Here is an 18,873-nt window from a genome sequence, read left to right as displayed (position 1 = left end):
AGTTCTGTGTAATAATGCAAACATGTCATAATATTCTGCATATGGTATTAATACAAACTGAAGAGCATATATGTAAAAACAGGTTAAATACAATGTATGTATTTCATTGATTTTTTTAAAATATCCACGTCTTTCAAGGGTGCTTCATGTCTTTGTCTTTGAAAGATAAAGTATTTGAAAGGAACTAAATGAGTACAAAATCATTTTTAAAAACCAATACATTAGAAAGAGGAATCAACGCAAGGTCTTCAGCTCCCATATTAATAACCCATATTAATATTGCTTTATGGATTTTCAAAATCCTGTATAACTTGTGCTTTATCTAATCCTGATCCATGCAGTGTAACCAGAAGTATGTTCTGTTGGTGTTCCTTTATCAAAGCTTGAATCTGCTCTAATTTTAGAGTATGTGAATGTGCATTCTGTTTGATTTTTAGTTATATACAAAGTGATTTCTAATTTTATAACAATTAAAACAGTAATTGCCTGAAATTGTTTTGTATAGTCGCATAACATCTTGGGGCAATATTAAACAAAATTCACTTTTTCTTCATTATTTTCTAGTTCTTACTCAAATGAGTATATATCTTTTATAGTTATAAACAAGTTGAATGTTGTATTTTACTTTTTAAAGCATATAGCTATTTAGCTCTCATCATGATCATTTCTAAATTCATAATATCCCACTGAAGTGATCTCACATATAAACCATTTCTCAATAATTAAATACTAACATTGGCTGCAATTTTTTGATATTTATAAATATTGCCAAAATTATCACACTTTAAAAAGTAACAGATAGCCTATAGTTATCTTCAGCATCTGAAAATCCTGGTAGTAGTTACACATAAGAAATGATGCCTAGCAAGATTAGTTCTGCTTCATAAAATTCTTTACTGTACTTTCAAATTTGATATATTAAAATAACTGCCAGTTTCATATTAGGAAGTAAACCGATCAAATGAGAACCTTGTAATTTCCAAAGCTGTTGAAGAATATGCTGTTAAAATTCAATAGCTATTACTTATAAACATTTTTAAGGGATTTTAAAAAGTGATTTCTTATTTCTACTTTTAGAAATTCATTTTTTGCACTTCCAAAAGTACATGAAGACATACTTTTTGAATAGAATGCAAGCTCCATGAGCACAGGGAATTTCGGCTTTTTGTTTAGCGCTACATCTCTAGGTCCTAGAACAGTACCTGCCACATAGTGAGCCCTCAATAAATATTTTGAATGAAAGAATTTTCAAGGATGTTTATTTACAGTATTATTTGGTATACTAAAATTGGAAACACTTCATGTTCATTAATAAGGGGGTGATTAGTGTAAAATAACCGCACAATGGAATATTATCTTGCTGGAAAAAATTGAGGTTGTTCCATGTGTACTGACATTGACATTCATGCCACCTCATTCTGTGAAAAAAGCAAGTAGAAAAACAGTATGTGTAATGTAATACCACTTTTGTTTTTAATATTTTGATTTAAAAAATACATAATCCACTTATGCTCAGCAATTCTTAAACTTTTTGCACTCCTAAAATTACTGATGATTCTAAATGACATCTGTTTATGGGCTAGATATGTATTTATTTATACTTAGATATATATTTGCCATGTTAAAGTTAAGACAACATTTAAAAATTTACTTATTCATTTAAAATAAGAATAATGAATTTATTATGTTAACATAAATACTGTATTTTTATGAAAAATAACTATATTTTCCAAAATAAAAACATTTAATGAGAAGTGGCATTGTTTTATATTTTTGCAAATCTCTTTAATGTCTCTCTTAATTAAAAATAACCGACTTCTCATATCTGCTTCTTCATTTTAATCCATCGTGATGCTGTTTTGGTTGAAGTACCTCAAGAAAATCTAGCCTCACACAGATACGTAGTCAAAACAGGGAAAAGTATTTTAATTCTCTATTCCGATAATTGTAGATATTCTTCAACACCAAAACTCTACAAGTAGTAGTTTCTTAAAGATTAGCGGCAATGTAGAATTTAAAACTATGTCAGCGAACTTTTCGTACTCATACTTTTCATACTAAAGCCCTTTGGTCTGTTTTGCAGTTAGAATGGATCTTTTACCCATGCAAGACTTTATAGCTCATGATTGTTCATTTGGAAAATATTGGTTCACTGGTTATGCAGATCTTCCAAATGTTGACACATTTTATTATGCCATGCTCAAAAGTCATATTTGTTAATATCACAGCATAGTCTCATTGCAAAGGTTTTCAAGTATTGTGAAGTTGTTAGGCTCATAGTAAGGGATGCGCATTTTTTGAAATTCTACTTTTCACTTGAAAGCTGGAATTTTATCATTGATAACACAATCAGTTGTTTTTCTGGAGTTGATAGGCTTAACTTCATTCACTTGTTGAGAAAACGGCTGTTAAACATCCAAGTCTGAATAATTTGTCATTTGTTCATCTACAGATAGTGTTCCCTTAAAAAGGGGGGGGGGGGGCGGCTAATGTACTCTTAATCACAATGATACTTGAAAAGAAAATTATTTTTTTTTAAACCTGTAAATAAAAAAATGAAAAGAAAACATAGCAGAGTGTTCAGTGGTTATCTTAGGGTGGTGGGGAAATGGTGACTTTTTTCTTTTTTCTCCTTTCATTTTTCTGTAATGAATAATACATTTTTATTATGTTATATAGTTTAAAGTGTTATATAAAGTATGTTATTTATAGGACAGCTTACCCATAACAAGTGGATGTGAATTATTAAGAATAGTTAGTTATTTTCTCTATTTTTCTTATTAGGATTTAGATCCTGAATATGAAGATATATTTAACATCTCATTGCAGTGGATTTTTGAAAATGGAAAAGATGTTGGAATAAGGTAAAGGATTTGGTTTCCACTTTGTCCATTTTGTAGTTTAAGAAGTGATTTTGACTCTAAACTCTCCCTTAATTATTTTTAAATAGGTGTGTTGGTTATGACCCTGAGGAAGAATTGACAGATATAGTTGATGTACAGTTTTTACAATCCACAAGACCACAGATGTCCTTCTGGTGTCGTTTTCGACGTGCTTTTATTACTGTCACCCACAGGTTATTGTTGTTATGCTTAGGTAAGTTGTGAGGATGAGAAAGCAGATACATTGTAGTCTAGAATTTTTGTGTCTGTATTTCACCAAATGCCAGGGTTGAGAATATACTTCTGTGATAGTTGTCATTATAAATCACATCCAGAAGTCTTCAGTAAGGTATAATAATATTGAGGGTTTCTATAATGTCCGTATCAATCTAAGGATTTAGAAAACAGTGCTGTGAGGAGAGGTGGGAATCAAACTTTGTCATGTGAATGTCACAGAAAAAGCAAATTTAGTGCATAGATAGAAATCTACTTTAGGAAATAGAACAGGAAGATACAAAAATTAAGCTTATTTTTAAAATACTATATTAGAAATTAACTTCATTAAAATTATTTTTAATTAAAAAAATACCATTAAATGAATTAAAATTTTCATTCAGATTCCTAGATTTTATGTGACTATTTTGATTCATATTAGGAGTTTGGGAGATACTCATTTTTTTTCTTTTTTCTGCCCAAGTCCTGTAAAAATAATTCAGGTTACTTAAAGTTAGAGGTAGTTTGTTTACAGTCTCATAAGACTCACTTTTCTCGTAGCTTAGTGCTGAAAGAAAAAAGTTTGTGAAACATAGTTACGTTACTTTGTTTTCAAAAAAAATAATAGAATTTAAATGTTCAGTTGTCAGCGTCATGAAGAAATGGTTTTTCTGGAGATATTAAGTGACACTCTGGGAAATGTTTAATATTAAATTTTTCTGTGTAATTTGATCATGTAGGTAATTCAGACCACTGTCTTGAAGGCTTATTCCATTATCCCATTATGGCAGTTAAAATAGTCACTGTAGAAACTGTCAAAATGGCTTTTTTTTGCTTTGTTTTGTTAATACCACATTTAACAACTGACAAAATAACTTCAAGTTGCAGTGAATATTATTGAATGCCATTGACCACTGTTTTAAAAACACAATATATAAATATTGCAGGTGTAGTGATGGTTTGCGTTGTTCTGCGTTACATGAAATATCGCTGGACAAAAGAGGAAGAAGAAACAAGGCAGATGTATGATATGGTGGTAAAGATTATAGGTATAGTATTTGTAAAAATCTAAACTACTTCTAGGATAGTCATTATGTGATAAATGACATGATGTCCAGTGATTGCTTCATTTGTAAATTTGTTTGATTTACTTTCAGATGTTTTACGAAGTCATAATGAAGCTTGCCAGGAAAATAAAGATTTACAGCCATACATGCCTATTCCCCATGTGCGAAATTCCTTAATACAGCCTCACGACAGGTGTGTTCAACACATTATGAGTTGAAGTAAATCAGAATGTTGGTATCTTCTGCAGTCATGAAAATTACACTGAGAGTTGTGACCCTTCTCAGCTAGACCTGTTTTATTGTACAGGCTTTATTTTCGTACTTTAAACTCTTTTCTAAATTTTCATCTATTATCTTCCTGATTTTGAGTGGCATAATAGACAACTGGATTTCAAAATATACACTTTTGATTCTTTGTTGTCAGTCTCTACCTTATTTCCTTTAATTCTATCTTGATAAGGAAACAGAGACAGAGAATAGCCAGAGATGTTTTATTAATAATGTTTTAGAATACTTCCTTTTGTTGTTAATGAAGCTTTTTAAATAAAAGAATTAAGCAATAACATCTTGAAAATAAAAGATGATGTCACATTCTAAAGCAACATTCTTACCCTAGCAACACATCAGAATCACCAGTGGAGCTTTTGTGCGGGGGGGTTGGGGGGGTGGGGGGGATACCAGTGCATTGTTCCAAATATAGTCAATCTGAGGTGAGGTTCAGTCATCTAAATCTTTTTGGAAAAAACTCCTCCATAAGCAGTGATAAGAACAGCCCGCGTTAAGAGTAACCACTACCTTCAATGACTAATATTTGAAAAAGATGACAAGCCAAGATGATAGTAAAGTTGTCATTTTCCTTCAAATGATAGGAGAAAAATGAGGAAAGTCTGGGATAGAGCTGTTGACTTCCTTGCTGCTAATGAGTCTAGAGTTCGCACGGAAACACGAAGAATAGGTGGTGCAGATTTTCTAGTTTGGCGGTGGATCCAGCCTTCTGCATCCTGTGACAAAATATTAGTAATACCTTCTAAAGTGTGGCAAGGTCAAGGTATGTATTTTTAGACAACAAAAAAATATAAATGTAATTTTTTCAAATATAAAAAAGTCTTACGTGTTTAAAGTAAAATAGTACAACTGAAAGACGTATGAAGGCAGAGCTCCCTTCCAGTTCCATCCCATAGAAGGAATCAGTGTTAGCTTCTTACACGTCCTCCCACTTTTCTCCTTGCTAATATAAACAACATAGTTTGTCTTCACTGTGATAGAATTCTAGATACATTACTTTGATTTTTTTTTCCTCTTTCGCTTACCAAAGCAACTTAGTATATTAAAGATCTAACTGCATTCTTTTTCCCTGATTTTTTGTGCAAATAAGACACATGTAATTTGTTCTGCATTTAAAACATGTGTAAGTGGAATCATAACTTTTAACTGCTCTTTTTTCAATTTTTGCTTGCCTTTCTCTTTTTCATTAAGAGTCTTCTACCTGCATATCCCATGCCAAGTAGCTTTTGTGGGTATCGTTCCATATTTTTCTTAATGCTTGCATAGTTGCAAAAACAGGTATTTATAAGTTTATAAGAGGGTTTGGTGTTTGTACCCAAAGGGTTTGGCCTTATGTACCCAAAGTGATAACTGTTACCTCATTTGAATTTTTTGTATCTTAATGGTTATTTACAAAAAGAAATCTCATGGCTAGTTTAATTTGTATTTCAGAACTAGGAATGAGTTGAGTTTCTTTTAATCTTGTTGGATAAAAAGCATATTTATCAATGCTTGCTAAACATAGACTACATGGGAAAGGTAGGTTAATTGTTTTGAAATTGAAATAAAATAAAATCCAATCTCTTCCTGATTTTCTGTAATTGATTTTCACTTTCAAAGAGCTTGAGTAATAGGTTCTATAATCGTGGCATAAAAATAAAGTTTTTATGTTGCCAAAATGACACTAAACCATAAACTATGTGCTTTAGGGTACATGCAGAAGGGTCCTATGAAACCATAGGCTGTCAGTCAGATCTGATTACCTTAGTGCCTTATAATGATGCATGTGGAGTCTCAGCCTAATTTCATCATAGAGCTAACAGTTGGTGCTCATGTATGCATCTGAAGTTCTAGGCCATTGTATTTGTTCATATGAATTTTTTTTATCATTATAGTTGTCTTATTTTAAAATAAGATATTTAAAATAAGTGAGATTTTCAAGATGAATCCAAAGGCAATTTTCAACTAGATAATCCATGTTGTTCTTAAAAATTAGTAGTGGTATGATTTATTTAAGTGTGTTAAGTTGGACACTTTATAATCTCTAGGATTTAAAACCTCAGACTATTATTTTCACTTTATCATTATCTTTAGCTAGGAAAAGACTGTGCAAAAATGATAAAATACAACTTTAGGTAAGTTATAGTAGTAGTTAAAACTCAACCTGAATTAATACAATATTTTTTAAATCTCCAGCTACTTTTTTAAATATATTTTTTAGAAGTTTTATAGTTTTATTTTTTAATTAATTAATTAATTCATTCATTCATTTATTTTCGGCTGCATTGGGTCTTCGTTGCTGCGTGTGGGCTTTCTCTAGTTGTGTCAAGCGGGGACTACTCTTCGTTGTGGTGCACGGGCTTATCATTGCAGTGGCTTCTCTTGTTGCAGAGCATGGGCTCTAGGTGTGCAGGTTTCAGTAGTTGTAGCACGCAGGCTCAGTAGTTGTGGCTCACGGGCTCTAGAGAGCAGGCCCAGTAGTTGTGGTGCACGAGCTTAGTTGCTCCATGGCATGTGGGATCTTCCCGGATCAGGGCTCAAACCCGTGTCCCCTGCATTGGCAGGCGGATTCTCAACCACTGCGCCACCAGGGAAGCCCTCCAGCTACTTTTTACGTATTAAGTGTTTTATCCAGGTTTCAGTGTATTAAATGTTTGGAAACTATATGCCAAGTACTGAGCTACCTTAATTTGCATATTTCTAAATGGGCCATGTAAAGAATTGTAAATTTAATCTCTCTTTTCTTGACGGTCTTTGATAAACAGTTACAGTGATTAGGGGTTCCTGGACCTAGAAAGGAATTGAGAGTAAAGTAAGACACCTGCTACTTAGCAAATAGAAAAAAAGGTGTAATGGCTGAGATAATTTTAGCCTGAAGGCAGCAAATCCTGAGATAGAACACTTGGTAACTATTCACTTGAAGTATACCAATTCAATTTTTGGATGGTTGTGGTGATAAAATGGAAATCTTTAGATTTATAGCAAGAAAGACTTGAGCTCTTTTAAGAATTTCATCATAAGAAGAATTGTTACAAAAAGCTGATAATGAGAAGTTGTTGGAATTTTCTTAATGATAGTTATACATCTTTTTGCCTCATTTAAGAACATATAGCTCTAATACAGAGAGAATTTAGTTTTAATATTACTTACATTTTTATGCTATTAAATATATATTCTATTTAAATGTAACTAAATGCCTCTGACCTAGCTTTTTAAAATGATTAATACATAAAATAAGTTTTGCTTTCATTTAAATATATCTGAGCACAAATGTTGTACTGTATAAAAATGGGCATATACTAGAGGGTTCTGATGGTTTTTTATGTGAACAGATAGTTTAACTTACTAACAAGCTTAATGTTTCTCCCCTCATAAATGCAGTGGTTTAAAAGGTTACATGTCTGGGGAGTTCCCTGGTGGCCTAGTGGTTAGGATTCCGAGCTTTCACTGGATTTCAATCCGTGGTCAGGGAACTGAGATCCCATAGCCGCACGGCATGGCCAAATAAATAAATGGTACATATCTGGAGGGTTGGTAATTACAGTAGTCTTTTGAGTTCACTACCACTACAAGCTGTTGTCATTTAATGATACTTTTCCCAAGTAACTGTTAAATAATCAGCTTTATTGAATTTTTAGTTCAATTTCTAAAAAGTAGTTAAATATAAATTCAGTGATAATATAACATTAGTATCTCTAAAGGTATTTTATTTAATTAATTTATTTTTATTTTTAAAAATTTTAATTTTATTTTTGGCTGCGTTGGGTCTTCGTTGCTGTGCGCGGGCTTTCTCTAGTTGTGGCGAGTGGGGGGCTACTCCTTGTTGCGGTGCGCGGGCTTCTCACCGTGGTGGCTTCTCTTGCCGCGGAGCACAGGCTTTAGGCGTGCAGCTTTAGTAGTTGTGGCATACAGATTCAGTAGTTCTGGCTCGCGAGCTCTAGAGCGCAGGCTCAGTAGTTGTGGCGCACGGGCTTAGTTGCTCCGTGGCATGTGGGATCTTCCCGGATCAGGGCTCGAACCCGTGTCCCCTGCACTGGCAGGCAGATTCTTAACCAGTGCGCCACCAGGGAAGTCCCTAAAGTTATTTTAAAGTACCAGTTTGCTGGGGAGCCAGAGAATTATTTATGCTTCTGACAAATGTAATGTTTGGTATAAACAACATTCATTTGAAGGACCCAAAGGTAGTTCCTGAGGTATTTGAAATGTATCATTCAATAACTACTGTATCTCTACATGGCCATGGTAATTAGGGTTTAGTTAGGGAGATAAAGCTTATATCTTAAAAATCAATTTGATCTTTTGGACTACTTTCTGACTAGAGTTGGCCAAGGATAATTTCTCCCAGGTCTGTTATTTTGTGGAAACTTGGGTCTAGGCTAGGATAAGGTGGTATGAATGCTTCTGTTTTCTCTGGTTCATGCCCTGCTGGCCCAGGCCATTATTGGAATTTCAAGGAAGTCAGATTGTCTGCAGCTAAAAGGTCATCTAAGAACAGAATCTGTACACTGGTAGAGAAGTTCGGAAGGTACTAGATGTTCACAAACCTTCTTGATCTGAGATTTGGCAAAGATTTTTCATGTCTAGTGACCATTCCTCCACCCCATATCAGGCACTGTTCGGACGTTTATGCTCCAGATGTTTCTTATCACTGACAGTTCTGAAATCTTTAATTGATATGCTCTGGTCCTTATCATAAACTCATCCTTTCAACTTTCCTGCTTTATGTATTTGGGAACTCCAGAATCTGATTCTTCAATGCACCTACTTTCTCCAGTTCTTCAGCATTTCTCCTATCTTTACTTCTTTTCCTGTGCATCTTAGTGTTCATGATCCATCTTTTCAATCACTCTTGCTAGTACCCTTAAGTCATCACTTGTCCTTCATCTTACCCTGGTATATTCCAACCAAGGATGAAACTGTTTATCTGTGCCTGTCTATGTGCAAATGGCTGAGCATAGCAGGAGAAAATCATGAAACTTGGCATACTAGTACCTTTATAACTAATCAACCTCAATTAGGTCTTCAGTACTACCTGCCTTTCTTATTCTTACCATTTTTTACTAGTCACTTCACTTACTTACTCTACTCAATAACAATTTTAGATTTCTTCCCCTCTTTTCAAACCTTTTGCCCTTCTTCCTGTCTTCTAATTCTCAGCCGATGACTCAAATAGAAGCAATCAGATTGTACCTGCCTCAAATTTCCACCACCAAATCCATAGAATTACCAAAATCTACACTCATCCTCACCTCCTCTTGCAATTGAGGAGCTGTCTCACTTAACAAAGATCCGAGCCCTTCTCTTCAGAGGATCCCTCTGGATCCCATTCCCTCTGGTCTTCTCAAGTGTCTTCCCTTACTGTGTTTTAAATCCCTGCCTCTCCTGGATCTTTTCATCAGCACTTAAACATACTGTAGTCTCATCTTTAAAACACACTGGTGCACTATACATTGTCCTATAGCTGTCTACCTATTTATAGCCAGATAGCATTAAACAATTTACTCACTGTCTTTACTTTTTCACCTCCCATTTATTCTTCAGCTGACTCCAACCTGTTTTCCATCCCCATCATTTCAAGGAAACAGCTCTCAGATTTCAATATTGCTAAAGTCAGTGGGCATTTTTCTTTCCTGTCCTTATTTTACTGAACAGTATTAACAATTGAGCCTGCCTTGGAAATTTCTCGTTTTGGCTTTGTGGTTGCCGCTTTCTTCTGGTATTCATCCTACCTCTTACCCTTTCTTAAATCTTCTTTTCTAGATTTTCCTGGTCCTCTAGGTATTGGGGTTTTTCCAGGCCATCTTTCATCATTCTCCCTGTCTTCCCAGATGATCTTATGCTGCAACTTCATTTTATATATATATTGATAACTTTCAAATTTATATCTTGCACTAAGTCTTCTGTTCTTGTTTTCAGATTTTTATACCCAGCTGTATACTTGTCTTCTTTTCTAAGAAGCACTGGAAATTCAACATGTGCATGAACCTAATGTCGTCTCTCTCCAAACTGACCTTTCCTCCGGTGTTCCTGTCTAATTAATGATACCTACCCCTCCTCAGTTGGTTCTGTCATAAACCTGGGAGTCATCCTTAATCTCTCCCTTAGCCCCTACATGTGCAGTCTTTAAACAAGTCATGTCAAATCTATTCTATAATATGTCCTGATTCTGTCCAGTTATTTCCATCTGCATTGCTGGCCTGTCTTATCCACATTACTATCATCTCCCTCTTTGACAACTATAATAACCTCCTAACTGGTGTCCTTGCATTCACTTTTGCTTCCGTCTAATTGATTCTCCACATAACACTCTATTTAAAAATTTTATAATTTTAAGAGGTCTCATCATACTATTCCTCTCCTTAAAACATTTGAGTGGCTTCCCATCGCTTTTATGGTAATGTCTAAGTGCTTTAATGTGGCCTACATGGTCCTCCATAATCCAACATCCCCTTCTTCAGGTTTATCTTTCTATTGTCCCCACTCTAGTCACAGTGACTATCTTTTAGTTACTCGAATATACCAAATTCCTTCTTGCCTTGGGCTTTGTACAAGCTGTCACCTTTGCTTGAGATGTCCTTTACACCTCTCTTTACTCTGCCTATTTATATTGTATTTATTCTTTAGGTCCCAGCATAAATTATACTTTCTCCTTGAAGTGTTACCTGATATTCACAGATTAGCTTAACTTACACTGAGAGCTTTCTGTACTCTTCTTTGTTAGGATTTACCACAATTATGATTTCTTGGGTGACACTGTTTTTCATCTGTCTCCCCCGCTAAACTAAAGTCTGTGAGAACAATGACTGTGTCTGTCTTATTCACCTTGATCCAGGGGTCTGGCTCATAATAAAAGTACGCAGTGAATACTTTTTGAATAAACTGAATGGCTGAATACTTTTCAACAAAATGGAACAATGGAAAATAGTAAAACTAATTTGTTTTTTATAGCATTTCATTTAGATAGAAGAAATTCACCACCAAATAGTTTGACGCCATGTCTAAAGATTCGAAATATGTTTGATCCAGTTATGTAAGTATTATGACGAAAGGTACATGTAATTTTTATTTGGAATATTTGGCTGAAAAATGCATGATACTCTTATAATGCTATGTCTATAATTGAAAAATCTTTTACTTCTGAATCTCTAACTACCGAAATGTTCTGCTTTTCTCATTTCTTCTTTTTTGTTAAATTTCAAGCAAAGGTTTCACCAAAAGACACAGATGTATAATGATTTGTAAAACTTTTATAAATCTTTGCATTCACTGGGAATCCCCATAGCAGATAAATGCTTGAGTCAAATTAATGACAGATATGATGACAAACAACAGTACCCTTTATTAGATGTATAAGTCATGTCTGCCACCGTTCTTTGCCTCAGTAGGCAATATAGATGGAAATATCTGCTCTTTTAAAATTTCCAAATCCTACTCGTAAAAAGTTTTCTACAAAAATGTACATACCTTCCCCTCTACAAGACTTGTCCGTTTATTGTTTGAGAAACTTTTCTGTCTATGTAATTACAACAACACATGCATCCAGAAAATAGCACAGTCAAAAGTTATTGCCTTAGAATCCATAATATTTCACATATAAGCTGTAATAATCTTTAGAACTTGCTTCCTAGAGGTGACTACTTATCTGTCCAATGATAAGACAAGTCAAATTCTGTTTTTTAAAAAAAGCTGACAGTAGAAATTGTGTTACATTTAAAATACCCGTAAGTCCCATCTGATAGCTCATTTATTTCAAGAAATAGTTGATATGGTAAGATTCCAAATAAGTGACAGCAAAATTGTAAATGCGACAAAGCACTGTCAGTATACACATACACACACACACACACACACACACGCACGCATGCACGCACGCATCCCCTCCATTTTGCAGAGGTAGAAACAATTAACGGTGTGGTGATCCCTCTATTTGGAATCTTACCTCATACCTTAGGGATTAGGAAGTCTATGCCAGTCCAGTATTTTATTACCTGAGATAAAGATTTACAATTTGAAGTGTAACAGCCTTTTCCTTGGACCCACCATCTATATCTCACAAGAAAAACAAATGTGCGTTACTGTAGCGGGAACTCTTTCATAATAGTAAGGTGACTTATTTGTACAAAATGTGTGTCCTATATTCACGCTTCTATTATTTTGGAAAAAAAGAAGCTCAGAATACACTATATACTAAGAATTTTCCTTAAGTTTAGGATTTGAAAACGTCATTAAAAAATAATACTTTACAAGTTTACTGTAACTCATTAAAGTGCTCATTAACATTTGCCTAGATAGAAAAGAGAAATGACTTTAAGTACGTAGGATTTTAAACATAAAAATGACAGCACATTTATTCTGCTGTAGTAGGCTGATCCTTCAGTGCCTCAGCGTGTGCATTCTTAGACTGGAAAGTGAGAGCAGGGCTGGGACTTCTGAATGCTAATTATTTTTTAATCTACCTACTGTTAGTAACAAGCATTAATGTACTGTTAATTTTAACAATATATGGTTTTTAAACTATCCCCATTCTAGTTGGGTATATATATTGTAAGAAACAAAAGACTTCTTCTGAGTAGGAATATAGCTGTTGATTTTTTTTTCTTTTTTCCCCCAGCTGTATTGAGGTATGATTGAAAAGTAAAAGTTTTATGTTGTACAACAGATCTTTTGTGTTTTTGGGTTTTTTTTTTTGCTCATTCTTTAAAAATATTTCTTTTTATTGAAGTATAGTTGATTTACAATATCATGTTAATTTCAGGTATACAGCACTGTGATCCAGTTATACATATATATGTGTGTGTATATATATGTATATATATATTCCTTTTCAGATTCTTTTCCCTTATAGGTCATTACAAAATATTGAGTGTAGTTCCCTGTGCTATGCGATAGATCCTTGTTGTTTATCTATTTTACATCTATTTTATATTTATTTTATGTATACATTATATATATAAAATACTGTGTATAAGTATATAGTGTATATAGTGTGTGTAAATTAATCCCCAAATCCTAATTTATCCCTCCCCCCTTTTCCCCTTTGGTAACCATAACTGTTTTCTTTGTCTGTGGGTCTCTTTCTGTTTGTAAATAAGTTCATTTGTATCATTTTTTTAGATTCCACATATAAGCAATATCATATGATATTTGTCTTTCTCTGTTTGGTTTACTTCACTTAGTATGATAATCTCTAAGTCCATCCATGTTGCTGCCAATGGCATTATTTCGTTCTTTTTTGTGGCTGAGTAATATTCCATTTATGTATATATACAACATCTTTATCCATTCATCTGTCGATGGACATTTAGGTTACTTCCATGTCTTGGCTATTAATAGTGCTGCTATGAATATTGGATGAATATTGGGGTGCATGTATCTTTTTGAATTATGGTTTTCTCCAGATATATGCCCAGGAATGGGATTGCAGGTTTACATGGTAACTCTATTTTTAGTTTTCAGGGAACCTCCATACTGTTCTCTATAGTGACTGTACCAATTTACATTCTCACCAACAGTGTAGGAGAGTTCCTTTTCCTCCACACCCTCTTCAGCATTTATTACTTGTAGACTTTTTGATGATGGCTGTTGATTTTTGTTTTCATTAATTTTTTAGGGAAATAGGGGATCAGTGGCATTTGGCAATTCAAGAAGCAATTTTAGAAAAATGCAGTGATAATGATGGCATTGTTCACATTGCAGTAGACAAAAATTCACGTGAGGTAAAGTAACTTTTACTATTGAATTCTACGTTTTGGATTTGTTGCTACTAAACTAAGACTATTTATTTTCTTTCTTCCCTTTTTATTTTTTTAAAAAATACCACAGGGTTGTGTATATGTTAAATGTCTGTCTCCAGAATATGCTGGGAAAGCTTTTAAGGCATTGCATGGCTCTTGGTTTGATGGTAAGAAATTTGAGTATGACAAACATTTTGAAAAGATAAATTATGGTTTACTGTTAAAACTATACCAGATTTTAAATTAAAGAATCTTAGGTTAGCATTTTTAGAGTAATAATTTTAGATTATTTTATTTGTGTTTTGTGTTCATATATCTTTTACCACAGTTTGTTTTCTATTAAGCACATTCATACAGATCTAAAATATTATTTTTATCTTACAACAGGGAAATTGGTTACAGTAAAATATTTACGACTAGATAGATATCACCATCGCTTTCCCCAAGCTCTTACTTGCAACACTCCCTTGAAGCCATCAAATAAACATATGAACTCTATGTCTCATCTTCGTCTTCGGACTGGCCTAGCCAATTCTCAAGGAGGTTCCTGAAAAGACTTTCTTCCACTCCTAGGACTGTTCTTTACAACAGGAAAATTCCTGTTTGGCTTCGTCTCCCTTTTTAAATGCTTTTTGTATGTAATATTTTTATTGAGTACAGATCTGTTTGAACGTTCCAGAAATCTTAAGGTTCCAAAGGGACTTAGCAGTGAAGCAGCAATGCTGAGTAGATAGAATAATTGTTTCATTCAGTTTTTGGAGCTCAGTTAAACCAATGCACTTAAAGTTTTGCATGAGGAACATTGACCTTATTAAGCATTTTCAGATGTGGTGGTTGTTATTTTTGCACCAAGAAGTGTTTGGATAACCACACAAAAGCATGGTGAAAAGACTTCTTGTATTTCCATAATTTCCTGTAAACTAATGTTGTGAATTTTTGTATACAGTCACCTACATAGTTCCTTACAGGCTAATGTGGTAAAACTGTTAATTTCCCAATTTAATCTTAGGTTTCTATTGCTTGTAAGAGATTCATTTGCTATAGCTGGAATATGGGAAAATCAATTTGGGTTTAGTGGTTACATATAAGTATAAGTGGATGTACATGTACTTAAACTGGCTTTTGTATATATGTATAAATGCTGGTGATGGCGAAAGTAGTCTTGTTTTGTGAGGATGTCTGCATTAAAGCAGTAAAATAAGCTTCCTATTTTATTCATAATCTAATGTGTATATATATGTATGTGTATATATGTGTGTATGTATATATATATATATATGTATGTGTATATGTGTATATATACACACACATATATACATATGGCTGTACTATCATATAGATCAAACAGCCAAACACCTGGAAGTATTAGATAAAAGTTTAAAATATCTTTTATAGGTTTTATATAAAAATGTCTGAGTATGATATTGTGTGAAAGTTCCGATACCAGTTGTAATGGATTCAAATTTATGTGAGCAATAAAAAAGCAATTGGCAGATATTGGAAAAGTATTTTGTGAAAAGCTGTATTTATTATAAATACTAGGGCTATGACATAGTACCATTGGGATTAAGTCATTTTCCCAATCTATTTATAATTTAATGAGATGTTAGCTTCCCTGTTGTATGTCAAGTTTAAAGCAGGGCACATTGTTGCAGCAAAATGTGTATTTGAGAAATTATATTTGCAATTTTGGGTCATGAAAGTTTGCAGTACAGTAAATGCAGGAGTGATGGTTGCTTTGTGCCTCAGTATTTACTTTGTTTCAGTGAAGTTACCTTATTACTGTTTATGATTTCAGATTAAAATAGTTATGGAGCAAAGTTTACTTGTAATGTAACAATTGGCTTTTTAAAAATAACCTGTTGATATGTCGTTGTCAGTCCAAATGAATATGTGAAACAGCTGGAATTGTACCAATTTTGATTTTGTTTAAAGCTCAGTTTTCTTTCTTTTTTTTTTTTTTTTAATTGTATATGTGTTGGGTTTGCAGCATGAACTTGCACAGTTAATGCACGTTTTCTGGTTAAGTAAACATGATGCACACTGTTCTGTAACAGAAAACCCTATTGTGCCTTACCTATGTGCTTTTGTGGGCACCATGTTTATGAAGAATAAAAAATGATTTGTTATCTGAAGAGAATAAATTTTAAATTCTCAGTTTATGTCTCAGATGCTAAAGTGTGAAAATATAAATATATATATAATATATAAAATAACCAATCTTTCTATATTTTATGTGCATCACAGTGATTTATCTGTGCTTAGTGACTCCATCTTGTGACCTGTTACAAGAGTGAATGTAAAAAAGAGTTGTGGCATTTTAAGAGGTCGCCTTTTGATGCAGATGCATCTTTTTCTTGCTTCTAAAACATATTCCATGTAAACGTTGTACATTTATTATTGTAATATATACTTTTATGCAGCTTATTTTACCTGAAACTGTTAAGCCGACCAGGATCCCTCCCTGCAAGACAGATGGGAATGTGTATAATAACTAGATATTTGAGAAGTTCTGAATTTTGATGTAATCTGTTACTTGTCCTGTTTAAAAAAAGGAAAAAATTCTAATTAAAAATTTATTAGGCTTTTTTTTTTAAATGCGTCTTGGCGTTAAAAAAATTTTTTTTAAGTGCCCTGTGTCTTTATTTTATTTTATTTTCTTTACCGGTGAAAATAGATGCCTTTATTTTTAATCTTTTTTGGTATCTGTAAATATATGTATGCTTATAAAAATGGATGAAGACCCTAAAGTTAATTTTAACCATCCATTCCTCAGCATCTTTTCTTTATGAAAATGTCTTTGTCTAACTTTCAAGTGTTTGGCTTAAAGTGGGGCAAGAATGTAAATCAGATGTATCACTAAAGCACTACTTAGTTTAGCTAGACTTTTTTTTTTTTTTTTGGCTGCGTTGGGTCTTTGTTGCCGCACATAGGCTTTTTCTAGTTGTGGCAAGCGGGGGCTACTCTTCGTAGCGGTGCACGGACTTCTCATTGCAGTGGCTTCTCTTGTTGCAGAGCATGGGCTCTAGGCAGGTGGGCTTCAGTAATTGCAGCACGCGGGCTCAGTAGTTGTGGCACATGGGCTTTGTTGCTCTGTGGCATGTAGGATCTTTCCGGGCTAGGGATCGAACCCGTGTCCCCTGCATTGGCAGGTGGCTTCTTAACCACTGCACCACCAGGGAAGTCCCAGCTAGACATTTTTTCATAGCAAGACTTTCTCAAAGGAAGCCATTCTTTTACACATTCTGGCTCAAACTCCTTATCATAAAAAAATAGTTTATGGGCTAGCTACTTTGAGTAGCATTGGTTTAGATTTTTCGATGGTTTAATCAACTAAAAAGAAGACTTGACTTAGTTGGTAGACTTTTATTGGTTGCTAACAAATGTCAGGCACTGTTACATATTAGGGATGCAAAGATGAAAAAGACATGGCACAGTCTTCAAGATGGGCACAATCTAGAGAACCTAGGGCAGCTAAGTTAAAAGATAGTGTGGAAAATATAGTGAGAGAAGAAAGCAGAATAAATTCTGGGAGATTAGGGCTTCCCTGGTGGTGCAGGGGTTAAGAATCCGCCTGCTAATGCAGGAGACACGGGTTCAAGCCCTGGTCCGGGAAGATCCTACATGCCACGGAGCAACTAAGCCCATGCGCCACAACTCCTAAGCCTGCGCTCTAGAGCCCATGTGCCACAACTACTGAAGCCCACATGCCTAGAGCCCTGCTCCGCAACAAGAGAAGCCACCACAATGAGAAGCCCACGCACTGCAACAAAGAGTAGTCCCCACTCACTGCAATTAGTGAAAGCCCATGGGCAGCAACGAAGACCCAAAAATAAATAATTTTTTAAAAAATTCTGGGAGATTAGAGAGGTACCTTATGCATCTTAATAGATTGAGAAGACATCAGGGCAGACGAGGTAAAATTTATCAGACACTTCTTAATTAATATAGGTACAATGGTAAGTCTCTTTTCCTGTGAGCTCTGAGGGAAGCTTCTGTTCTTGAGATGAGCTCATAAAAATTAACGTGTTGGAACCTGAGTTATTATAAAATCCATTTTCATGCTCTTTGGTCGGTAGAAACCTGAATATCTTGTGAATATTGAAGCCTGATATTGGACTTTGTTACATTTTCCTTGTGTGGATGACAAATTGTGATTTCCAAGTGAACAGTGTCTTGATATATCATGTGCCCGGAACATTTCCTTTAATAAGATTGACCTTGCAATTCTCATTCCCTGCTCCTAGTGACATGATATTACTGTAGGTCATCTACATGGCTTCTTCGCCCTTTTTTCCTAGACTTATCTCGGCAAGTCACTTCTTCCAGATGACTCAACAAAAGATGCTAAATCAAGCAGAATTTTGGCAGCCACTCTTTTGGAAAGGATGCTCAAGAACAGGTACTTAACTGAAAATTAGAAACCAGAAGTTGCGCTTTAAAGAAACTGAATGTCCATAATGCTCATTCTACTGGTCTAGTGAGCATAACTAGCTACTGCCTGTAAGTCCCACTGGAGAAACTTTATGACTAGGAATACATCCTGATGGTAGATTTCTGTACCCAAGAACCTCTACCAGGGGCAGCAGGATAGACTCATTTTGTTGATTCTTGGACTTTAATGCCAGTAGAACCTGAGTACTTAGCTATACCGTTTCTTCTATGGGTAGACATTGGAGACCTGCACATGCTCCTTAAAGTTGGAAAGAAGGC

At 34.4% G+C, this 18,873-nt stretch overlaps 1 protein-coding gene across 2 annotated transcripts in view; it reads left to right on the top strand.

The window, feature by feature from the left end:
* Positions 1 to 16,747, top strand: part of LEMD3 (LEM domain containing 3) — a 66,732-nt gene extending 49,985 nt beyond the window's left edge. For both annotated transcript variants that reach the window (XM_057556876.1, XM_057556875.1), the window contains exons 5-13: positions 2,785 to 2,864; positions 2,951 to 3,096; positions 4,043 to 4,144; positions 4,253 to 4,355; positions 5,032 to 5,210; positions 11,375 to 11,456; positions 14,037 to 14,142; positions 14,249 to 14,327; positions 14,548 to 16,747. In XM_057556876.1, coding sequence (XP_057412859.1) covers positions 2,785 to 2,864; positions 2,951 to 3,096; positions 4,043 to 4,144; positions 4,253 to 4,355; positions 5,032 to 5,210; positions 11,375 to 11,456; positions 14,037 to 14,142; positions 14,249 to 14,327; positions 14,548 to 14,711 — 1,041 coding nt within the window. In that variant the 3' untranslated portion in view covers positions 14,712 to 16,747. The remainder of the gene's footprint in view (positions 1 to 2,784; positions 2,865 to 2,950; positions 3,097 to 4,042; positions 4,145 to 4,252; positions 4,356 to 5,031; positions 5,211 to 11,374; positions 11,457 to 14,036; positions 14,143 to 14,248; positions 14,328 to 14,547) is intronic.
* Positions 16,748 to 18,873: the final 2,126 nt, after the last annotated feature.

Source organism: Balaenoptera acutorostrata, chromosome 11 (assembly GCF_949987535.1).
Source record: "Balaenoptera acutorostrata chromosome 11, mBalAcu1.1, whole genome shotgun sequence".
Lineage (NCBI taxonomy): Eukaryota > Metazoa > Chordata > Mammalia > Artiodactyla > Balaenopteridae > Balaenoptera > Balaenoptera acutorostrata.
The sequence above is the reverse complement of the archived record's forward strand: the minus strand, read 5'-3'. Positions and strand labels throughout refer to the sequence as shown.